Raw genomic sequence first — 22,701 nt, 5'->3', positions numbered from 1 at the left:
CGATATTTCAGACAAAAATAGGACTTTTCCAGACTAGGAGTCTAGGACAATGCATGGTGATTGCCAATTGGCACAGACTTGCATTGCATGCATTAGGATTGCTACAACTGACAAATAGGTACAAGCAATCAAAATTCAAAACAAGCAACTTCAGTAAAGTAAAAGTATCATGGATACCAGCATTATTGACTTTATTGTACATAAAAAATTGATTTAAATCTTGAGTAAATGAGGAAATTTGAAATGAACTGATTCTAAAAAATCTCTAGTTTTCCACTAAGATGCTAGCCAGCTAGCCTACCTAGATAATTGATTCATCTACCTACAGGCTACAGGACATCTAGTAGGTAATGTGAAAGGCCAGCAGGAATCTTGCCCTCGAAGAAAACATCAGAACTGTTTTTCAATCAAAAATGTGGCATTAAAAGTCTTGAGGAAAAAGGCTAAAAATTGTGTTGAAGGCGGCTTGAAGCCCTGATTATGCCTGATAAGTTCTGTTCTTATGTTATTTTCAAAGACAAACTAACACCTGAAAATTCAAAAGCCGTATTAGGCTTATAAGTTGTCCACTCTCCCAGTATCACGTGTTATTTTCCTATAAGTCGGATTTAAAGAGGACTATTCGTGGCCGTACAGATACTGGTCAGATGGATGATAAGTGCATGGATTGGTGTACTCTGATGAATTTTTTTCTGTCTGGTGGCTTGCGGCTGATAAAAGTGCAGGTTCAAAAATGTTGGAGGCTGCGTGTTACTGAGGGGAGGTATTGTGTAACCTCAAGCGAAGTAAGGCAGTGGTGGTCCCCGACAGGCATCCCAATAAAGTTAGTGCAAATGTAATAAACATTTAATTACGCGAAATTAGTAGTTTGAAGTTTCATAGCATTAACTTCAAATTTAACAACAAAAAGTGCAAGTTGGCCAAATCTTTAACCCGGGCCCCGGCCTTACCTCAACGACTCCGCTCTTTCTTCTATTTTGAATGAATGATGCATCGTAAGTGCGTGGATGAATGTGGCAATGAATGAATGATGATAAGTGCGTGCATGTGTGTGTATGAGTGCATCTACTGGCAAATGTAAATAAACTACAAAAATTTCAGTGCAACTTAACGTAACATAAGAGGAGGCAGAATATTACTGTATAAATGAATGTTGGTTGCTGACTGCTCTTATTTCAATTTGTTCAACCGCCGAGCCTCCGCGCCAATTCTGACCAAAAACTTGGTACTCTAAACTGTAACCACTGGGCCACCCTGCCCTTGATACATTCTATGTATGAGATAATACTGTATATGAAAACAACATTGAGTGTCAAGAAAAAACTCTACTGGCAGAGATACGGGAAATATTTGATCATTTTCGCACACACTCGCATCAATTATGTGCACCGTTGCGATTGATGTGCTTCAGGTCGAGGATCATCAGGCATACATTAAAACAGTTCAGATCCGCAGTGCGTTTAGCAGTTTTTTCCCGTCAGAAGCTGTTTGGTCGATTTTTTGGTCATTGAGACAGTCTCGCTTCTCAAGAAACTGCGTTATCAGATGGAAAATAAATCAAGGCTGATACAAACCACAATATTCCTGAAATAGGCATTGAAACGCATACCTAAGGCTACGAAAGTGTTACGAAAAAAGCCGATGTACTTCTTGCTCTCCCAACACAATTCAATTTTAAACTCTGTGAGAATGTCGAGCATTGGCAGCGATATTACAACCTTTTAATTAATTGATCAATGCAGAATGTTCAAGTTTTAAGCGTAAATTCCCTTCCATTGACTTATTCAAGAGCACAATGAACAGTTGTGGCGTGGCCAGTGGGCACGCACTATGCTGGGCATGTTTATAGAAGCGTTCATGGCGCTGCAGCCAGCGCTTCAGTAGACGTGCGACGTGCAGAACGAAACGGTTTAGTCCTAAGATTGCTGTGGGTACGTATTAATTGAACCCTTCTTAACATACTAGTGTTACGAGAATTTTTAATTTTTTGACGCTAGTAAAAATATCTTTTTTTTTTTTTTGCGGCGTGTATGACCAATTTGAAGGTCGTGCCGGAAGTCAGCACGCTATCATTTCCAATTACATCGTATAAATTATCTTCATTGCACATTCACCATTGAGCGTTAACATCTGTACTGCTATGCAAACATATAATAATTGAAATAGCGCAGCTCACTGAAGCAGCAGAAGAATCAGTTATGTAGCTGGAGTATGCACTCGTAATACACATGCTCATTTTTATACGTGCAATTATGCATATATGTTCTGGAATGGTACGCGCGATCACGTTCGATCACCATGAAATTCTTGCAAAGTTTTCAATAAATTAATTTTTTTGCCCAAAAATCTTAAGAGAATGGAAATAATATTGCCGATTTCCGTTAAAAATTACCTTATTTCCAAACATACGAATTATCTCAAGAAGTCGTGAACCGAGTTGATTTGGTGAAGGGCATGAAGTTGCTACGAACTGAGATAACATGTTAATTAAAAACTAACCTACAATGTAATCCTAACGTAATGAGGTGTTGGAGAAAGCTATAAAAAACAGCTCAACTATATTTAAATAAAGAACAGAACATATCAGGCGTTGTTGACGATTGTGAATTCATCGTTTTGCACCTGCCACAAAAATTCTCGAACAAATAATACACGAGTGAAATGGCACGACTTTCCAAGATAGTAAATCGAGTTCTCGAGAGGAGGAGAGAAGCAAATGAAAGACACATAAGCTTTATAATATTCATTAAATATTTCTATGTGTGTTCATTAAAAACTGTAACTCTGCTACCCACAGTAATTAACAGCAACTCTAAATGATATCAACAATAGCACATATAACACTGAACCTGTCGGCGACGTCACGCAGCGTAATACATTTCGATTAAAATAAGGCGCACAAAGAGCATCTGCAAGGAATCCTACAATGTTAACAATTTCTTTACACTAGAAAATAAAAGGCGGAATTAAATGATGAACTAAGCTTGTTTAATGCGTGTTATGAGAAGCGGTCACGATAGCACACACGACGCTGGACCCTACCATGCAACTGACGTTTAAATGACGTTTATATCTGTTGTTGAAATAACGTTGATTGATTATAAGTTATTTCAACGATAACAACTTGTAATCAGCGTTGCGGCAACGTCATTTGCCTGGAAGCGATGATACCGTGCGGCGTGCACTGAGCCCCGGGGCGTTAATACTTAATAAGAGCTGAAATTCACGACACTTGGGGGTGAAAAATGCAAGAAAAGTCCGTAGCAGTTGGTCAACATGTGGAGATATCAGTATCACGGCCGCAATTTGGGTAACAATTAGATACATGAGGAGTTATTGCCCTACGAAGCCCATGATATGAATGATAGTTATAAACCACTATGGTAATTACTAACCATCTAACAACACACTAACCAACGAGTTTATTACTATTTCATGCACTTCATTTATTCTTGCTTTCCCGATACAGTGCCAAGTTTGAATATCAACCGATTCCAGACGTGTTAAAAATCACAAGTTATTTAAAGATCACAGAAGGTCGAAATAGTTATAAACAAGATCAATGTTACAAAGAACATAATAAAGCTGTTTCAATCTTTAATGAAACCAGTTAGTTAGTCCAGTTACAGGTGAAACAGATATCATTTTTGGAACAATGCACATGGATTAGGCAAGAGGTGAGTTTCGATATGGCGAATACACTCACTAAATGATTGATACTCGAGCTACGACAGAAACAAATGTTGACAAATGTACAAACGTCAAATGTAACCAACTTTTTAGGAGCGAAACTTGAACAGTAAAACATCAGCACTATCGAGAGTATGAGACAAGTTCGCAACGTAAGAACGTCGGAGAAATTCATCACGCAGCGAAAACGTGACGTCATTTAACAATTATTTATGAATAAAATTTCAGTATCTTTCATAAGATTATATTCTATGCTTAACGAGTCAACTTGTTTACTGATTAAAATGCTGACAAATGCCGACTTATGATCTCTCATCCACGACAACAGCGAAGCCAATTCAGTGAAGTGTTCAAAATGAATGGAGAGTTGCTAAACGAGAAGATAGACTGATAATAAAGAATGAAATACAAAGGTTTGAAACTTACACGCACAAAGAACCAGGCACCAATTCACATATTTTTCGCACGGATTCACGCCACGCAACTGCAAATCGTATGCTGTTGCGGAATGAACAAACAACAAGAATGAAGAAGAAAACGAAGAGTTAGCGTTGGAAAATCGATAACATGAAGTTGTCTTTGGCTCGATTAGAACTGATGGCGGGAGGGTGTAAGATTTTTACAGTGCGACTGTGAGCTGCGAAGACAGCACGCTCCAAGAAGTGCTCTACTAACGGGTCTCAAATCGAAGCAAAACGCGTACACGAATATCTTTCTGCTAATGAAAGACACGATCGTAGCTTACACGAGCTACTGCAACACTACCTAGACAGCGCATAACTGCCAACTGCGACATCCTTACTAGGCTACCGCTACACTGCTCGACGATTACAGAGCTCAATATGCAGGTAACCGCCACGACCTCACTTCACAACAGAATTTAGGTTTAGATATATCACTGCTTGGTTGTTTGGGTAACTCGGATACGAGAAGCAGTGGGAAGCAACAAGGAGAAAGAGGTCTAGCTATTTTAAACTATCTCTTTTAGAGATAATCCCACCTCACCGCATCGCAACTATATACCTATTCTCAAGACTATAAGATATCTTCAGCGTTCGCAGCAGCTGTACAATTATTTGATCCCCCAAGTTATAGACGAGTAAGTGAAATGAGGAAATGTTCTTCTCATGGCTAAGGTCACGGAATTTGGCAGCAGCGATACAGTATGCAGAAATATGTTTCTCCGTCATCTATTCCTGGACTTCTCTCAGAAATAGCAGTTGCACAGGAATTTGGTGGCGGAACATACATGCCGCACATCAACAAAAAGTTTTTAAACATTGTTTCAGCGTCATTTGTCTGTCGGTAAATAGCAGCTCAGATACCCAAGCGACGCATCCAGGTAATGTGAATTTGTATTTTCTTATCATTTTATTGCTACGAAGTGTACACAGCATCGCACACATATTCCATATCCCTAGCTTCATAGAAAAATGGGCATTAAACTAAGAACGAATCAGCTTTCCAGGCAGAGATAACCACTTCCCTTATTCAACTGAAATCCATTAGAGCTTTCAAATGAGGCCTCAATGACTTCACTTTCCAAATGTTTTTGGCAAAGCTTCTCAAAATTAAAATAAATATGTTAGATTCGAGATTAAAAAAATATAAATAGGAACTAAAAGATATAAAGCATGGTATATTTGTCCAGTAAATAAAATAACTGGATCAGCGCTTCATCCAGCAACGTCTTTCTGAATTTAAGAACAAGAGACTCCCTCACGGCAGGGTTTCAGGGGAAATATTGTACTGCTCGCGTATTCCTGCCCCTTGACGAACAAACATTTGTTCAGTAAACAATTTTATGTATTCTATACTGAAGCGTGAAGTTTATAAACCCAGAAATGGAGAAAAATTGTGAGGCAAGAAGTCCATTCACGTTCACGACACATCATATCGCCAGGGAAGCCAATAATCGAATCAATGTAACCAATACATTACTACTCACATTTGATCCATAGATCGCCCCCTTTTACCTTCGGGGGGACGGACGGTTTCAGTTTTGGTTTAATTTGACCTTTTTTCTTTTTTGAAGTCGACGCATTTCCCACGCAAGCGTTAAGTAATATGACAGGAAGAAATGCATGACTCTGCAGTTGCGACCAGCACATCTCACACCATGAGCTCCCCGTCCGCTTGCATGAAGGCCGAGTCTCAAGAGTTGCTCTTGACGTAGCGCAATCCGTTCACCTGCGCAAAAAAACTCAATAAAAACGAGGAAGTTCAATGCAATATAATGCTAGCTGATGGTGTCGTAGAGATATTCGACGCCGGTCACGGAGAACACCTGCAACATCAGGACGTAAGCGTCACGACATGAGAAGAGAGATAATATAGCAATTTCCTGAACATTTGACGTACGCAATAATAATAATAATAACGATAAAAAGATGAGTATGAAGAGATACACGTAAGAGGAAAGATAATTTAATCAACTCTGGCGTAGCCGTTTTGAGGAGATGCTAGAGACAGGAAATTCTTCCATAGACATAGTCACCAGTAGGCAAGGTACAGTAAGTAAACAAGCATTGCAGTACAAGCACAACATAATAAGCGGAGTGTTGAGACAAGAGCTGCACCAATACTAGGGGAAGAAATTGCACCGAACTTGCAGGCAATACGAACAGATCACCTAGCCTTGGTGGCAGGGCGGCAGCGCACCTAGCCCAGGTGGCAGGGCGGCAGCGCACCTAGCCCAGGTGGCAGGGCGGCAGCGCACCTAGCCTAAGCACCGTGGCAACGCACCTTGTGCTTGATCTGAGGCGCCATGAAGGTGGTGAACCACCACGTCATGATCTTGGTCCAGAGGGTGGGGTGCACGATGTAGAACGCCTTCAGGTGCTTCTTGTGCCTGAAATATAATATACAAGTTGAGGAATGGCCGAAAAGTATAAGTCCAGGCGATGCCTTATGCCTTAAAAATTTATGAAGAATTTATGCCTTATGTCTTGTATACGGTTTAAACTGCATCCATATTTATGAACAGATTAAGATGGTATAAGAAGTTTATATTAATACGTTTGGTGAGATAGTACGACAAACCAGGGTTACCTGATGGACTAAAAACGGTCAAGTCCACGGACAAAAGGCCTATATTTAATAGTGAATTTATAGGTTCCATTTACTAGTGAATTTATAGATTCCGGCATATAAAATTCAATTTTATTTTAGTCGTAAGGAAGTACCGCCGTCATGTACCGCTATGAAATAACTAAATCGCGTAATTCGTCCGAAAGAAGGCCATCTGAGCCATTGTTGGGTAGTATTGCGCTCAAAGTGTTAATGAAAAGAATAAAAAGCTATAATTGAAAAGAACTGACTGATAAGGAAGGAGAAAAGGTTCATATTATTAATAAGAATGCGGAAATGTAAATATAAATCACTGACTTATATAGCAGCACATCGTAGACTTGTCTGATCCATGTGAGAGCAGGATGGTTCTCAGGAGAGGTGAGCGTGTGGAAGTAAATGATGACGTAGTCTGAGTGCGCTACGGGCTCCAGTACACGTAGCAGGTACAGCACAGCCTGCAACAATGGACCTTAATTACATGATCGGCTCGCAGGATACACGTAGCGGCACAAGTACACATTGCGGCCAATTTATCGTATTTGATTGGTGGCTTCAGCTTGAATAGCGGTCGGTTCTTCGCTGCAGTTATAAACCTGTCTCTTATACACATCCGATTTTTTGGTCATTGAGANTTGAAACTATAGGTACAGTGACAGCTATAAGAGATACGCACCTTCTCGAGGTTGATTTCGTTGTATTTAAACCTAAGGTTATTTGTGATGAACTTGTTGAAACTATAGGTACAGTGACAGCTATAAGAGCTACGCACCTTCTCGAGGTTGATTTCGTTGTACTTAAACCATTTTCCGATGAAGACGATGACGGGACGGCCGAGCTTGTCGTGGCCGCAGTGGTAGAGGCAGCCGATGCCTGATATTTCTCGCAGGTCCTCCGTCTTGCTGCGGCGTAGCAAGCGCTCGAACCTGACCAGCGGGACAGTTCGTGAGAAAAACTCAGATTTTCACAACGTAAAATATGAAAATATGAGTTTAGTCAACGAGTGTAGCAGATGAAATGAGAAACTAGTAGTAAAGACACATAGGAACACACACACGTAGAGAAATTAGTGGGTCTGGATGACACACTTAGACTAGTCAACCGCGTCCAAATATGCGATGCACTTGTTTTGACTCACTTGCCTCATTGGTGAGTCCTACTGACGTATTTATTGCCCTTCAAATTTCAGGTACGACTAATTTATTATGTCAAAAGCGACTTGACGCCCAGACATTACCTACGTATCCATGCTACGGGTGGCGTCAATAGCGATTTAACGCCACAAGTGAGTCATGCCTGAAATTTAAACGGCCAGTAATATGTCAGCATGTGGGCCACAAATAGGCAAAGTGAGTCGAAAAAGTGCATCGCATATTTGAACGAGGTTGACTCATCTAAATGGATTATGGGTCATGGGTTGACTCATCCAGACCCAGCAATTTCTCTCAGTGCAGGAATCGCAGACCGCATGTTCTCAGCAAGTATGTAAGGCCAGTGACTGGATATTGAACATCGGTGCACTGTGAAGCTAAGAGTTTGCATGGCATTCGCCAACACGTTTTATGGCCAATTTATCTATTTTTATCTTATCCGGTAATATTATTTAGAAACGACAAGATAATCGCTCATGTGAAAGTCAGCAATATTTATTTTTGTAGCAACCCAGCATGCAAATGACGTTTTACTAACATTGATTAAACATTGATTTGGCTACAACAACGATACCTCTCGGTTGTTTCAACATCATGAACATGCAGAGAAGATTAGTAACCAACCGCTGCTGCTTCTGTAGGTTGGTGGTGATGGCAGCAGACGAAGCATCAAAGGGCGCCGCCCCTAGCAGGCGCTGCCTGTCTATGTCGTCCTCCATGTTACTGAAGGCGTGCTCGCCCACACTCAGGTGCTCTCCTATGTTGATCTTGACGTCATCACTGCCCCGTGACGCACCAGCACCTTCCACCTCTGTCACAAACATCACAACATCATCACCACCCGCACCAAACACTGTGTTCACGCACCAGCACCAAACACTGTGTTCANACAAACATCACAACATCATCGCCACCAGCACCAAACACTGTGTTCACGCACCAGCACCAAACACTAACTGGCAGCATAGACAACCAAAAAATATATGTAAGGATCAGAGCAGCACGGTAAAAGAATAACCACGCACAACACTCTACGATCATGAGAACGCGATAATTTTACGATTAACCGAGTGCTGGTGTAAATAGTTACTGTAAGTTTGCTTTTAAGGGCGCATTTATAAACATTCTGCGATTAATTAAGGCATAATATTGACCCAATTATATTGATTTTCATGTAGATCTCAGTGTCGACGGTAAATATAAATAAGATAATGACGCTACAGTCGAAGCTAGGTGTGTCATATCGCGGCTATATAAGTATCGTATTTGACATAGAGGGCAAACACTCGTTGTATGACGATATGGTAAAGAGAATTACTGACATTCGCTTGATATAAAGATCATCAGGATAGGCGAGACAATGGGTTAAGAAGTTATAGTTACGGTGGATCAGGTTGCCGGGCCTTTAGTACAAATAGCATCCACAGCGTTAATTCCTTGTATTTGCAAATAAAGCTGTAACAAGTCGCAAAAAAGCGAGGTCCTCCCAAATATCAGAGAAAGCGGATGTTATATACAGAAAGTGATCTAACGCACTCCCCTTTAATCACGGATACATTAAAGTTTTTATTGCAATTCGTGCCTAAAAGACCGACAAAGAGGTTATATCGCCACTATAAGGTTAACAAAGGGTAAACGCTAACACGTATCTATAACGTTGCCAACGAGATAGTGAACAACACATCAGCCTTTGTTTCCGACATGCGCGTCACACATAAATATATAATAAAACATCTTTTTTCAAGTGGATTGAAGCATAATTCAAATCTAGGTTGCTCACACTCCGCTGTGAGCTGACGTCAAACAAACGGTAACTCGCGAGACGCTTGCTGTAATGTTGTGCATGAATACTGCCTGCGACTCCATATAACTTCTCTTTCCCGAAAGGCTTCATAATGCACAAAAGGACTTAATGTTGCATCCCGCCTGCACATTAATGTAAATATAATGCTTTCGCCTACAAGGCAAAGACATGATAATGATACCAGAATGGGAGGGTGACATCCAGATGAGTCACCCTCGATATGGGGCGACGGAACAAAACGCGAGCGATAACCCAAGACACGACTTCATTATGATGCATAACACGCTGTATGCTTTATAAGTATTACACGCAATATTTATGAGGCATCGATGACCAGAAATTACAGAAACTTTGTCAACTGCTTGAATTTTTATTGACTGAGACACCATTTTGAAACACGAGCTCGACTGCGCTCAAGCATCAAAAATATTACTGTTCTTACTATCACGATAGCATAAATTGAAAATAGTATTTGTAGTGATAATACGTCACTTCCTTGTTGAAAATAGCATTTGTAGTGATAATACGTCACTTCCTTGTTGAAAATAGCATTTGTAGTGATAATACGTCACTTGGTTGTTGAAAATAACAGTTCAACAGTGTGATACATGATTTTGTTGTTGAAATTAGCATTTCAGAAGATAATATGTCGCTTCGTTGTTGAATATAGCAGTTCAACAGAAATAACAGGTAACATTGTTGTTAAAAATAGCATTTCAAGTGACAATGCGCCACTTCTTTGTTGAAAATAGCAGTTCAACAGTTATGATACATCACTTCGTTGCATCTGTTGGTCGTGCTTCGGAACAAACTAACTTTTAAAGGGCTTACCATACAGTTCACTTTCGATGAATTTCCCAGCAGTTACTGCCATTTAAACAAATACCTATAGTGACACGAGATCCGGTATACACTCCGGTATACACTCACTAGTGACGGTATACACTCCGGTATATACACTCACTAGTGACGAGACCGAGCTCCGGTACACTCTCGTGCATCACATTTCAGAGAAAATCACCCACCATTCAAACAGATAGTGACGAGACCGAGCTCCGGTACACTCTCCTGCATCATTTTTTCTTTTATTTGTATAATTTTGTTAAATATCACCACTAATTCAGATGCTTCAGTCGCGTAAAAGCACACGCACTTTCAGGCCAAGGGTCAGCGTACGACTGAACCTCAATCTCATGTTTCATTACTAGCACAAAGACCAGAGACTCGTATAAATGTCAGGACAAATGCTGCGATCGATTACAAATGCCGAGTGTGTTTAGGAACAAGATTACGTCACACAAGTCCTAAACAAACGAAAATCAGGCCTAAGCCCAGCAGTTGATCACTAGGCTTTAGATTATTCACATTTAAACTAAGCTATGTAAGATATTATCAATAAGTATAATAAATTAAAAAGCGGCGAGCGGTTACGCCAATATAGGTTATACAAACTTATCAAAATGTTAAGGTGCGTTTTCATTAGTCAATAATCAACAGGCGTTGAAGTATAACAATAAATTGCCAGATCGCCAAATGATTCTAATCGATTTCTGATCAATATGCCAGAATACACGCCAACATTATTCACCTCACTAGCCTAGTGTATTTGAATAATTTCGGAATAACGAGTCTGAATATCTTTCAATACTAAATACTCCATTATCTAACTCGAGAAACGTGGTATTTTACTACCAATTAATTCGAGTACAATCTAAATAAGTTCGTGGCTGGCATTCAGCCTTGTGATTCTTCCTGTGAAGTTAAGGCCATGAACGTCCTGTCACAAACAAGTGTAATTTATCGTTTCGATTTTAGAATGAAATAATTGAGAATTTTTGATTAAAAATAATTAGTGAAATCTCAAACAAAATTTGAACTTAAACTTTATCATACAAGCACAAACGTGAATTAATTATATACGTATTTCGAAACAGATGTAATACGGCCTGATAATGGCGAAGGCTTAATTATTACCGTGCGCGCTGTAATACTGGTAAGAGCTCGTTTAAAGAGCTAGACGCATACTCACTGTCGTTAACGCCAGTCTTGAGACGACCCATGACCGTGAATATGTGCGGTTTGAGGCAAGAACTAGCCGTAGGTCCTTTAGTTTGCTCTTGCTCCAGGCGATCGTTGCCACAAGAACTTTCTCGGTCAGACGAGCAATGCGGCAGTGAAGAACGGCGCTCAAGAGGGATCGACACAGCGTCCGCGGCCGAAGAGTTGGCAGTGAACTCCGAGAAGCTTATACACGAAGTGTCTCGCAGCTCCACATCCGGGTACTCAACAACACCTCGGCTGAGAACCACCCGTGTCGAACCGCACGATGCTGACGAAGTATCACCACCCACAGGCTGGTGGCTGCTGACGTAGGGAAGCTCTTGCGCTGCAGCACTGGACGGCCACCACGACGACCAGGTCTCGCCAGAGGTCGCAACACTGCGCGGCAGATCAAGAAGACTCTCCTCGACCGAGGGGCGTCTCCAAAAGGCGCGAGGCCGGCGGGATGGGCTGCGGATCGACACGTTTGACGTTCTGCTGCACGGTCTATACACAAGAACTCTTCGCAAGACTTAGATCCCGCAACACACGAAAAATATTCACTTAGGAAGTGACACGGTGAACTTCTGTAATTTTGAAATGAATATGTCGTCATAAAAAAGGTTGATTCATTATCAAGAGTGATATGGCATGTGAATGAATATGGTTAAACCTTAGCGATGTGACTCGCGGGCTGGACAAATTAATGACGTGAAGGCTTGATAACATAAATTAGGATAAATCAACGAAATTATATTTTAAAGGTGATCAGTGGAGGAATGCAATAAAGACTCGTTATTACATTCCACCGCGGCGTTGTAGCGGTCGGGTCTAGCGTCAATATAACACCCAAGTCTCTAACGCAGCAAGTGCCATCACCTCGCTTCATAAAGCGTTCCTCTTCCTGATAGAAGGAAATAAGTTGTCCAAACTGTATTTAAAAACGCCGTTCTATAATTTCGGTGCAGATATAGTTACTCCATATGATAGATTTGTGATCTACGGTGAATGTGCTGTAATTATCAGATTAAAGTTTTAAAGCTGAAGTAAAGTATTATCAGGTAACCGCTCCTGGAGAAACGGATGTCCGCAACAACGGAAATTTAGTTGACGATATAGACGAGAAGTGAGAATGATATTTTTATCGGCCGAGCTTTTTATTCAGCGTGAAGTTATATCAGAAGTTACCTGACCACAAAAACGCACACATTTTGTAGAAAATTACGAAGTTTGGCGAGTAATTTTCGGCGTTTTTCCCAAGGAAATGAAGATATCGAAAATATTTCGGTGAAAATTCTTCCGAGATTCATGATTTAATATCAGTCATTCGAGAGCGCATCAACGCTGAAGGAATGATAAACATGCGTACAAGAGATCGAGTCAAATTAAGTAGATTCGGTGTAATGAGTCAAATACATCTAATGGGTCATCTATATAACGTTAACCGCTATTTACAGATGCTGGATGAGAAAGTTGCTAATTCTTTAATAATTTGTACATTTAAAATTAATCTTGTCTTGAAACATTGAAAATAACCAGGAATGAATGTTGTACATTGAATATTGCAATGGAATTAGCGCGGTTGGGAAACATTGCGAAGCAGGATTCGGTTCATGCTTGATTTCAACACGATGCTACTTGAGTATTCTACGCAATCCACGAGTGACGTTAGAGTGACGTTGGTGTCTCTGACGTTAAGCGCGTATTTCAAGGAGACGTTACACGTACGCATGGAAAGTGTTACACGTACGCATAGTGAGTGTTACAAGTAAGCACGGAAAGTGTTACACGTAGGCATAGTAAGTGTTACACGTACGCATGGTAAGTGTTATACGTACGCATGGAAAGTGTTACACGTACGCATAGTGAGTGTTACAAGTAAGCACGGAAAATGTTACACGTAGGCATAGTAAGTGTTACACGTACGCATGGTAAGTGTTATACGTACTAACGTACGCATGGTAAGTGTTACAGCTAGACGTGGTTCAGTGATTGCTACGTTGCACGGAAGGCGTTACACTTGCGCGTGGCACAAAGCGTGTTACACCAGCATGCGCGTAGCATGAAAGGTGTTACACCTGCATGCACGTGGCATGAAAGGTGTTACACCTGCATGCGCGTGGCATGAAAGGTGTTACACCTGCATGCGCGTGGCATGAAAGGTGTTACACCTGCATGCGCGTGGCATGAAAGGTATGCTATTCACGCGAAAGCATGAACGTCACGGAGACCCAGAATGAATGTAGATGGTCTAGCATGACTCATAGTTGACCAGTAACGCCCAACAAATCGATTATGCGTCACATCCTGCACGTCACAATTCAGATTTATTAAGCAACTCAAAACGAACTCCAGGTCAACAAAAGAAGTGTTATGAGGAAGGAGTCACTTGCATGAGAAAAGGTTAGGGGAATGAGTCAGTGTGTGATCCAAATTATGCATGGTGGGTAGATGAATAGATGTTTGGTAGATGATTAATCAAGCTTATGGTCCTCATGACAACATGGTTAAGCAAATGAAGAGCCTGATAGGCAGTATTATCAACACATTGGAATAGTGAAAAAATAATTGCAGCGGCACAGCTAGCAATTGAGCAGTGGAGCACACGCCTATCCCGGCCGCGGGACAACAGCCACTGGGTGTCGGCTCATGGCGTTCAAAACATTCCGCTATCTCTCAGACCTCATTAATTTATTTATAATTATCTACACAAGTTACTATAATCCTTTACGGATAAAAACGGCACACGTGTAACACTTAGATAAGAGGATACAATGAGAATCAAATAAGGACACTCGTGATAGGAACTGCGTCGCAAGCTCTGCAGCGCCGACTGGCCATCGATCTGCTCCTAGTGCGCAAGCGCGACTTCTGGCCTTCTCTAGGACATAAGTGACCTAGAACTTGACGTGCTCTCTAGGACATAGGTGACCTAGAACTTGACGAGCTCTCTAGGACATAGGTGACTTAGAACTTGACGTGCTCTCTAGGACATAAGTGACCTAGAACTTGACGTGCTCTCTAGGACATAGGTGACCTAGAACTTGACGTGCTCTCTANAGCTGCATCAGCTTGAATTTCAGCGCAAACAGCAGCGAAATATCAATCAAAAGTCGCATCACTTCGAGCAGTGCAATCGGTTGGTCTGATTAACAGGACATGATATATTGAATGAAAGATTACAATGTCACCTAATTAAGCGGTTGGTCTGATTAACAGGACATGATATTGAATGAAAGATTACAATGTCACCCAATTAAGCGGTTGGTCTGATTAACAAGACATGATAAAATTTATGAAAAAGATTTCGATGTATTCCCATTAAGCGGTTAGTCCGTAATTTACAATAGACTAGAATTGCCTCTAACTATGAATTTCTTCCAAAGGTAGCGGCCTGAACGCCTCACAGGTTTTGAAAGTATCAGGAAACATACGTACACTGTGAGGCATTATAGACTTTCAACAGCCGTGATGACTAACGTAGATGGCACAAGAGACGCCACTCAACAGATTCTCACGCACTTCTTACCTCACCGCTTTTAAAAAAATCGTATAGCACTGGTTAGAACTTACGGTTTCTTAGAGTTTATTACGGGTGACATTCATGACACTTCGTCATTGACACATTTCATCATTATAGCAATTCATCACTATGGTATTTTATCATTGCACATTGCACAAAGTACATTTTGCACACATAAGCAAATGTAGGTGTAATTATGTAATTACTGAGCAATATTAATAACTATTTGCAATTTTAGCAACATGTTGAAGCAGGTTAGGTTACATTTCATAGGTTAGGACAACAACAACAGGATAACATCTCAATGATGAAATACCATAATGATGAATTGCTTTAATGATGAAATGTGTTAATAATAACATCACTCGTTTGATCAGGTGTCAGGGAACCTCGATCACCAGATAACAAATACGCATGTGTTGCGGCCTCGCTAGAAAGGTGTGGTTCAGTTCTGTTCATGTAATAGATCGTTTCTATTCAAGGCTGGCGACATAAGTGCAGTGGCGACCTTAGTGGCAGTGACAATAGCCGTAATTAGCGAGCGTGTTGGTGGGTTTTGCGCGTCAATGTGTGTGAACACCGACATTGGCAGCGGTAGTACAGCATACACAATGTAAAATATATCATAACTTCATAAGCATTATTACATAATACATTGAACCATCTGTATCTTAAGACGATCTTATCAGACCTTCGCAATTAACGAAAATACAGAGGGATATATAGCCGCAGCTCTTATGTCGCAGGTTTTAAATAGAAACGATCTATCATGTAAACAAAACTGGACCCTAAATTTTACGTGGGATCGAAACAGCCGCGTAGGTTTTATGTGGAGATCCAACCCTACAAATGTTAGTTCTAACCAGTAGTATACGATTTTTACAGACAAGCGACGAGTTAAGTGCGGTATCTGCAGAGAGGCGACCTGTTAGTTGTTGACGGTACAGTCAATGGGCGGAATATAAGTTAGGAATGAGCAACACGGCACGAGACGTGATCCAGCACAGCTTATAGTGACGTACAAGTTCACGACCAACACACCCGACTTCATTAATGAATAATTTTTTGTGAGCTTACCATCGTAGTCTGAGTCATCAGCGTACATGGCGTCGTCGTGCAAGTATCCAAAAGTGTTAGCTAAATACTGCCACATGGGGCACTACAAGAAAATGTCTCGTTCTGAAATAAACAGATTAAATAGTCAAACATCCGCCACATAAGGCAACGTGGGCCATACGTACAAGGAAACGTCTAGCATACAAGGAAAAGTCTCGCTATATGAAACAAACTATAAAAAACTGCCATGTTCTGTTTTCTACCTATTTCATCCGTATGATAATTAATGACAACAAACGCGGGTTTCAATTAAACTCCAGACGCGCTGCTCTATGTCGTGCAGTTAGAGGGACGATAGCCATGACCATCATTACACGATAGCGTGCAGATCTGTACTTGGATGACGATGCAACACTTCTACGCACGAGGACGCAACTTCTACACATGACGACCCAACACTTCTACACATGAGCACGCAACTTCTACACAAGGCGATGCAACACTTCTACACATGAGCACGCAACTTCTACACAAGGCGATGCAACACTTCTACACATGAGCACGCAACTTCTACACAAGGCGATGCAACACTTCTACACATGAGGACGCAACTTCTACACAAGGCGATGCAACACTTCTACACATGAGCACGCAACTTCTACACAAGGCGATACAACACTTCTACACATGAGGACGCAAGTTCTACACATGGCGACGCAACACATGTACACATGACCATACAACGCCTCTACACAAGACGCTGCAACACTTCTACACGTGTCGCAAAATACAGTGACCACGCCACTAATCAGTGACGGCCACCAACACCTGACGCAGGCACCAGCCAGTCCACCTGACCCCGCCACTAATAATTAACTACCTTCCCTCTATCTACATGACAGCTTATCATGTTACATGGTTAACACGTTAAGATAAAAAACAGGGCAAGCGAGAAGCTCATTCAGTGGAAGTTTCAGGAGATTATTTTTGTGCGCACTCGGCGCTATGCGTGATCACGTGCAAGCGCAGTCACCCTATGCTCGACTTGTGCCTGCGTGCGTCAGTGATGCCAGCACACCATTTTGCCAAATCATTTGAAATAAATGCGCATTTTTCGGATAGATAACGTAACGACCGTAGTACACGAAAATAAGGAGATAAAATTACCAAGTTACCACTTGCCTAAACGTAAATCTTATGACACTTTAGACAAAATAGACAATTGCTAATGAATCATAGAAGCAGGAAGAACGAAGCGCATATACATAGCAAGTGTTGCGAGGAAATATAGACCTGGTGACGCACTGATAAAACCAACAGTGAGAGACCATCACACGTACACCTGCCCGGACCGTGACACGCGGGCAACTGATAAGCAGTGCACCTGCACCGTCGCACTGTGCGAGGCAGCGCCAGATATCGCGTGCCACGGTGCTAAATCGAGACCTATATATACGACTCAACTAATAATTATTCTTCGGTTTCCTCTCAAGTATTACCCCTTGTGATAAATAGCGTCTTCCACAATGCTTAATGTTCCACCATGTCAAAGTTAAACAACTGCACAATACTACAGTTGTTTACACAATACACAATCTTAAATCGAGAAACAAGTGGTGATTGCGACCTACACGAGCGAGGTGAAAAAACCGCTTGGTAGTTCCTCAAATAAAAAGTGAAAATAATAGAGAATCTATGACATGAAAATTCCACTATAAAGGCAGAGGACGGCAGTCTCACCTTCGCTGTTTTCATCATGGGCGCTGCCAAAGCACGCGGTGGTCACGGCACCTATGGGGGTCCAGTCTCTATGGGCAGAGGGAGACCTGACCAGGGAAGTCCTGAGGACACTGAGGGCACTCCTCCACTTACTGCGGGTGGTGGGGGCTATTTTACCATCACTAGGACTGGCCACGCCCGCGCTCTCGCTTCTCGGCATGAATGACACGCCAGTTTTGCGTGAGAATGAACGGCTGTGGCCGGAATCACGAGAAGATCTCGGGTGCTGGGGCTTAGAGGCTGATCGCAGAGCGTTGGCGTTAGAAGATTCAGTAAAATGTGAGCTGCAACGCTCAGAAGAGAGGCGTTCAGAGCTGCAACGCTCAGAGGTGGTTGCTGGCAACGCAGTGTAGTGGAAATCAGAACTTTGTCGACCGCAGGCACTTGATCGCAGGTTAACAGGAAACGTGTGCGACTTCTGTCTTTTGAAAGAGCAGTTGGGAACACCAGGCTGCACGTACATCTTAAGCACTTCCATGTCAGGCGAGGAGGTTCACTCAGAGTTCGTGATACAACGAGGCGAAATACTTCACTATGAATCCCATCAAACTTATCGTGCTTACCAGCCAGAATTTTGAACCTCGAAGTTACCATCCAAAGCTAAACATGATCACATGGCTCATTAATTAGCTCTTAGGATTTAGAAGTCTAGATTTAGGGAAACTTATTGCATCTTGGTCGCCGTTTCAGTTTATAGATAACCTTTGGTGTGCGAATACATAATTAGTCATCGAATATATTCTAGGCCGGGTATCTAGCGTGTAGATAATAATATGATGATTGTTCAGCAAGATAATTCCTGTACGGTACTCATGAGGACGCGGCCTGCTCCGTGGTCGCGCTCGTACGGAACAGAGCAGCGGTGGCGTGCGTCGCAGCTTCTGGTGTGAAGCCTTACTACTGCACTGGCTTCCTTCGTACGCTGTAGCTTGCACTTTCCCAAAGCCATGATAAATAAAAGCAAGACTATATACCTACCGTACTATAAATTATATCAGTTTCATCAACTTGATTAACATCAAAATTCATCAACAATTAGTACTTACACTGGCAGACATTTTCTCAGCTCAGACTGAAAAACAGTATTTAAAAGCACAACTGTAATGTGCCAGATATCAATTCTTTGATGAGTATCACAAATAAAAGAAAACTTTTATGTCAAGGTAACTAAATTAATGAGAGGTTAAAATTGGCAAACTTAACAGCAGAGCATTAAAAATTAAGTCATGGAAAAGAAAAGATCTCTGAAATATAAAAAGGGTTAAAGATCAGTATATAATTATTTGAATAATTTGAAACACATATATAAATTAGTATTAGCATGGTGAATTCTTTGACTCAAAGTTTCCCAAAACCTGCTTGGTGCCTTTAAAAAGCCCCCCAAAAATGCATATACTGGTACTGATTGGCTGATGCAAAATTTTTCTGTTACATACAAATCAAATTTTGTAATAAATAATTTTTATTGGTATGTACATTTTTGTTGAAGATATGATTCCCAGAATATTTAAAAATATAAAATAAAAAGAGAGCCATTGGTTAAAGTGCATTCCTATGGTTATTATAACATGTACATTATACATATATAAGTTGCATGCACATTATACATATATAGTCGATATATACATTATATATCGACTCATTGAAAAAGACGAACAAGAAGATTGTAAATAAAAAGCATGCTCTGGTCTTCAATCAAACTTGCATAAAATTATACATATAATACATACATATATACCTAGAGGTTAGATTATAAAATAAAAACAATCAAAATGAGGCTACAATAGTACATTTTTATTCTCTCATCTTCCAGATTGAAAAAAAGCTATATATATGATATTTTGCTGCATTAATGCAGTATTATTGCAGTACTAAAATTGTATCTGTGTTCACTCCTATTAATTTATGTGGTATTTCTGACTTTGCTATCTGCATATAAGAGAGAAAGTGATGTCTGCATGAATGTATGGTGGTGGTAGCCGAGGTGGGAACTGTTGGTGTGGGTGCAGAGATGTTGTGTGTGAATGGATGCACAATGCACATACCGGTTGAATAAGAGAAAAGAGGACAAGTGTTTAATCATTTTTCGTGCAATAGGAATGTGAATGAAAGCACGTAGCATCTGAGAGTGGAATGTGAGGTGTATGAAAAATAAATGTTAGTTATGATTGATTTGATTCTGATTTAGGGGTTGGGGAATAGCATGGGGTATAGAAGAGGTGAGGATTGAATTGCAATTCTATTGAGTTTCTGTAAAGTAGCAACTATGGCTGCAATTGAGAGTGCACAAACATATTTGGAGAGTGTGGAGGCAGAGAGAGAGAGCAAGAGAGAGAGAGCAAGAGAGAGACTAATAATCTTGACAAAAGAAAGATTAATTGGCAAAGAAAAGGCTAATAATGATTAATATTAAAAAAAGAAATTAAATAAATACACTGGTACGTACTTACATAAATACTAGCCATGAAAAACGGACGAACACATGTATATATTACATACAGTACCTACAAACTTATTTTTTAGGACACAGGCCATTTTAGGATTGGAACTTTTCTTAGAGAAATTTGATTCAATTTCACTCTCCAGGAGGAGTGTCAACCGTACTTTACAAATATATATATATACCTATATATATATATGATGGGTATGGCTGGCTGCTTTTATGTGGCTGGCTGCTGCAAAGATCTGATTAGAAGTCTAAATTGCAGAATATTATTATGGTGGAATAACTAATGGCTCTCCACACAGAAAATTTTCAACATAAAAAGTCATGGCTTTGCCAGACAAACCCAAACATATTGAGAAGGATTCTCAATCTGACCTGAGGAACAAGTTGCAAGGAATCCACTTTTTGTTACAAATAAGTACAATAATCCCATCATGGTTCATGGTGTGTACTATATCATTAACCTGCTTAAATTGCAAGTTCACCAATAATTTGCAAAGAAATAAAATGTGGAGCAAATTTGCCATATCTTCATTGAAAACAAATTTGAGTCCAGCTCCATTATCAGTTCATAACCTTAGTCTTAAAGGATACAAGAACATTCAAGAGAAGATAGCAAATGTATATGAAAGAGATCAAAACATGATAAACCAAACAATATAAAATGAACATAAAACAAATTGCTAGACAACTTCAATTGGATAAAAACTCAATGTTATTTAAGCAAGGTAGCAATGTTCAATGCAAAGGTGCACAGCACACAGCAGACAGTACAGCAGATCCACTGTGCAGAGAGTGGATGAATATTGCAAGATCTTTGGCTATGCTTCAGTAGCAAAATTTATGCCTTCAGAAGATCTTGCCAACACATTTAGATTGAAATTCTTGCATTTTATATATTTGTCAGTCTTCAGCCAACTATTTAGAAAAAAGAAAGGTTTTTTGTTTTTTTGGTTGTGTGAGTGTGGAGTGGCTTTTGTGTGGATCTGTTTTCCTGTGTTTTCTTGCCAAAATGTGTACACCACGTTTTTGCTTTTGTATTTTTGTTGTCATTTTAGCGGTGTGAGTGTGTTTTCTCATGTTTTGATTTGACTTTTTGTGTACTCTGGGTGTTTTTTTGGGGAAATTAGTTATTTCGGGTAACACGTGCATGCAACCTTGTAAATAAGTTTGTGGCTTGTAAATAGTTTTTCATTACTCAGCGTAAATGGCTTTTCATTAAAAATTACCTGGCAATGCATCTTGAAAATGGTTGGTGATGCTTTGGGCTTAAAAACCCATAGGTATATTGGCGACGCTGCTTCCACCCTCTGCACCCTGGACAGCAGTCAGCGGAGCTGCCGAGTGAAACACGTGAGCAATTGACAATTGGACACATATGACAGCTCACAATACATAGGTACCTTACCTACAGTAACCTACCGTCAAATGGGGTAAAAAGGGATGGTTTTGAGGGTTTTTTGTTAATAACTTCTTACCATGAAACATTTCAGAAACGAGTTTAGGCTCATTTTATAGCTCTTTGCAAGGGCTATCCAATGGCATCTTCAAAAAAAATTCCATATGCTATTTGTAAGGTGCCAGATGCAAAATAAAACCGTCCCGATTTACCCCCTGGGAACGGGGTAATCCGGGACACTTGCAATAAAAGTTAATTGAAAACGTTTGAAGCATGCAGAGTGTACTCATCCATTACTAACAGTACTTTGAAGTCCTTCTATTTCATTGTAGATGATGTAGATGTAAAATAAATGACATTTTCTGTGATTTTTACTTGTTTTATCTTTATTGATATTATATTACCATATTCATTAATTACCGTATTATTAATGTGATATTACTGTATCCATGGACATGCCATTGAGCATTGACAACGACTTTGTCCCCTGCAAGCTTCATATCAGCAGCCATGTAGCATTTCTTCTGTATCTGTAAGCTTACAGGATGGTTTGTAATTTCGCACAATTTTAATTGAGTCAAGTGATTTCACTCTAACAAAAAAGATCGTGAAAAACATACCCGAAAGCCGAAACAGAAAATAATGTTTTAGTGACAACCATCATATGTTTTGGAGAAATAAATCATAGTTTAAGTCAATTATATACTTTTCATTCTATGATGCACGGTGCACAATTCTACATAT

General features: G+C 40.4%; 1 protein-coding gene across 1 annotated transcript; it reads right to left on the bottom strand.

Moving 5' to 3' along the window:
* Positions 1 to 5,929: 5,929 nt before the first annotated feature.
* LOC108670671 (protein GDAP2 homolog) lies at positions 5,930 to 16,459 on the bottom strand. Its single transcript, XM_047885624.1, has 6 exons — positions 16,355 to 16,459; positions 8,535 to 8,721; positions 7,532 to 7,685; positions 7,078 to 7,217; positions 6,436 to 6,541; positions 5,930 to 5,977 (listed from the first exon to the last, which is right to left on the bottom strand). The coding sequence occupies exons 1-6, from the start codon at positions 16,428 to 16,430 to the stop codon at positions 5,930 to 5,932; spliced, it is 711 nt and encodes a 236-aa protein (XP_047741580.1). The 5' UTR covers positions 16,431 to 16,459.
* Between the last annotated feature and the right edge of the window lie 6,242 nt (positions 16,460 to 22,701).

The sequence above is a fragment of the Hyalella azteca genome, unplaced genomic scaffold (genome assembly GCF_000764305.2).
Source record: "Hyalella azteca isolate HAZT.00-mixed unplaced genomic scaffold, Hazt_2.0.2 contig2593, whole genome shotgun sequence".
In the NCBI taxonomy this organism is placed as follows: Eukaryota; Metazoa; Arthropoda; class Malacostraca; order Amphipoda; family Hyalellidae; genus Hyalella; species Hyalella azteca.
This window is presented reverse-complemented; position numbering and strand designations above follow the sequence as displayed.

Coding starts and splice junctions, on each gene's coding strand:
- LOC108670671 (XM_047885624.1), bottom strand. CDS start 16,430: ATGTGGCAGTATTTAGCTAACACTTTTGGATACTTGCACGACGACGCC. Junction 7,686..8,534: donor AACCTACAGAAGCAGCAGCG/GTTGGTTACTAA, acceptor CCCGCTGGTCAG/GTTCGAGCGCTTGCTACGCC. Junction 6,542..7,077: donor TACGATGTGCTGCTATATAA/GTCAGTGATTTA, acceptor ATTATATTTCAG/GCACAAGAAGCACCTGAAGG.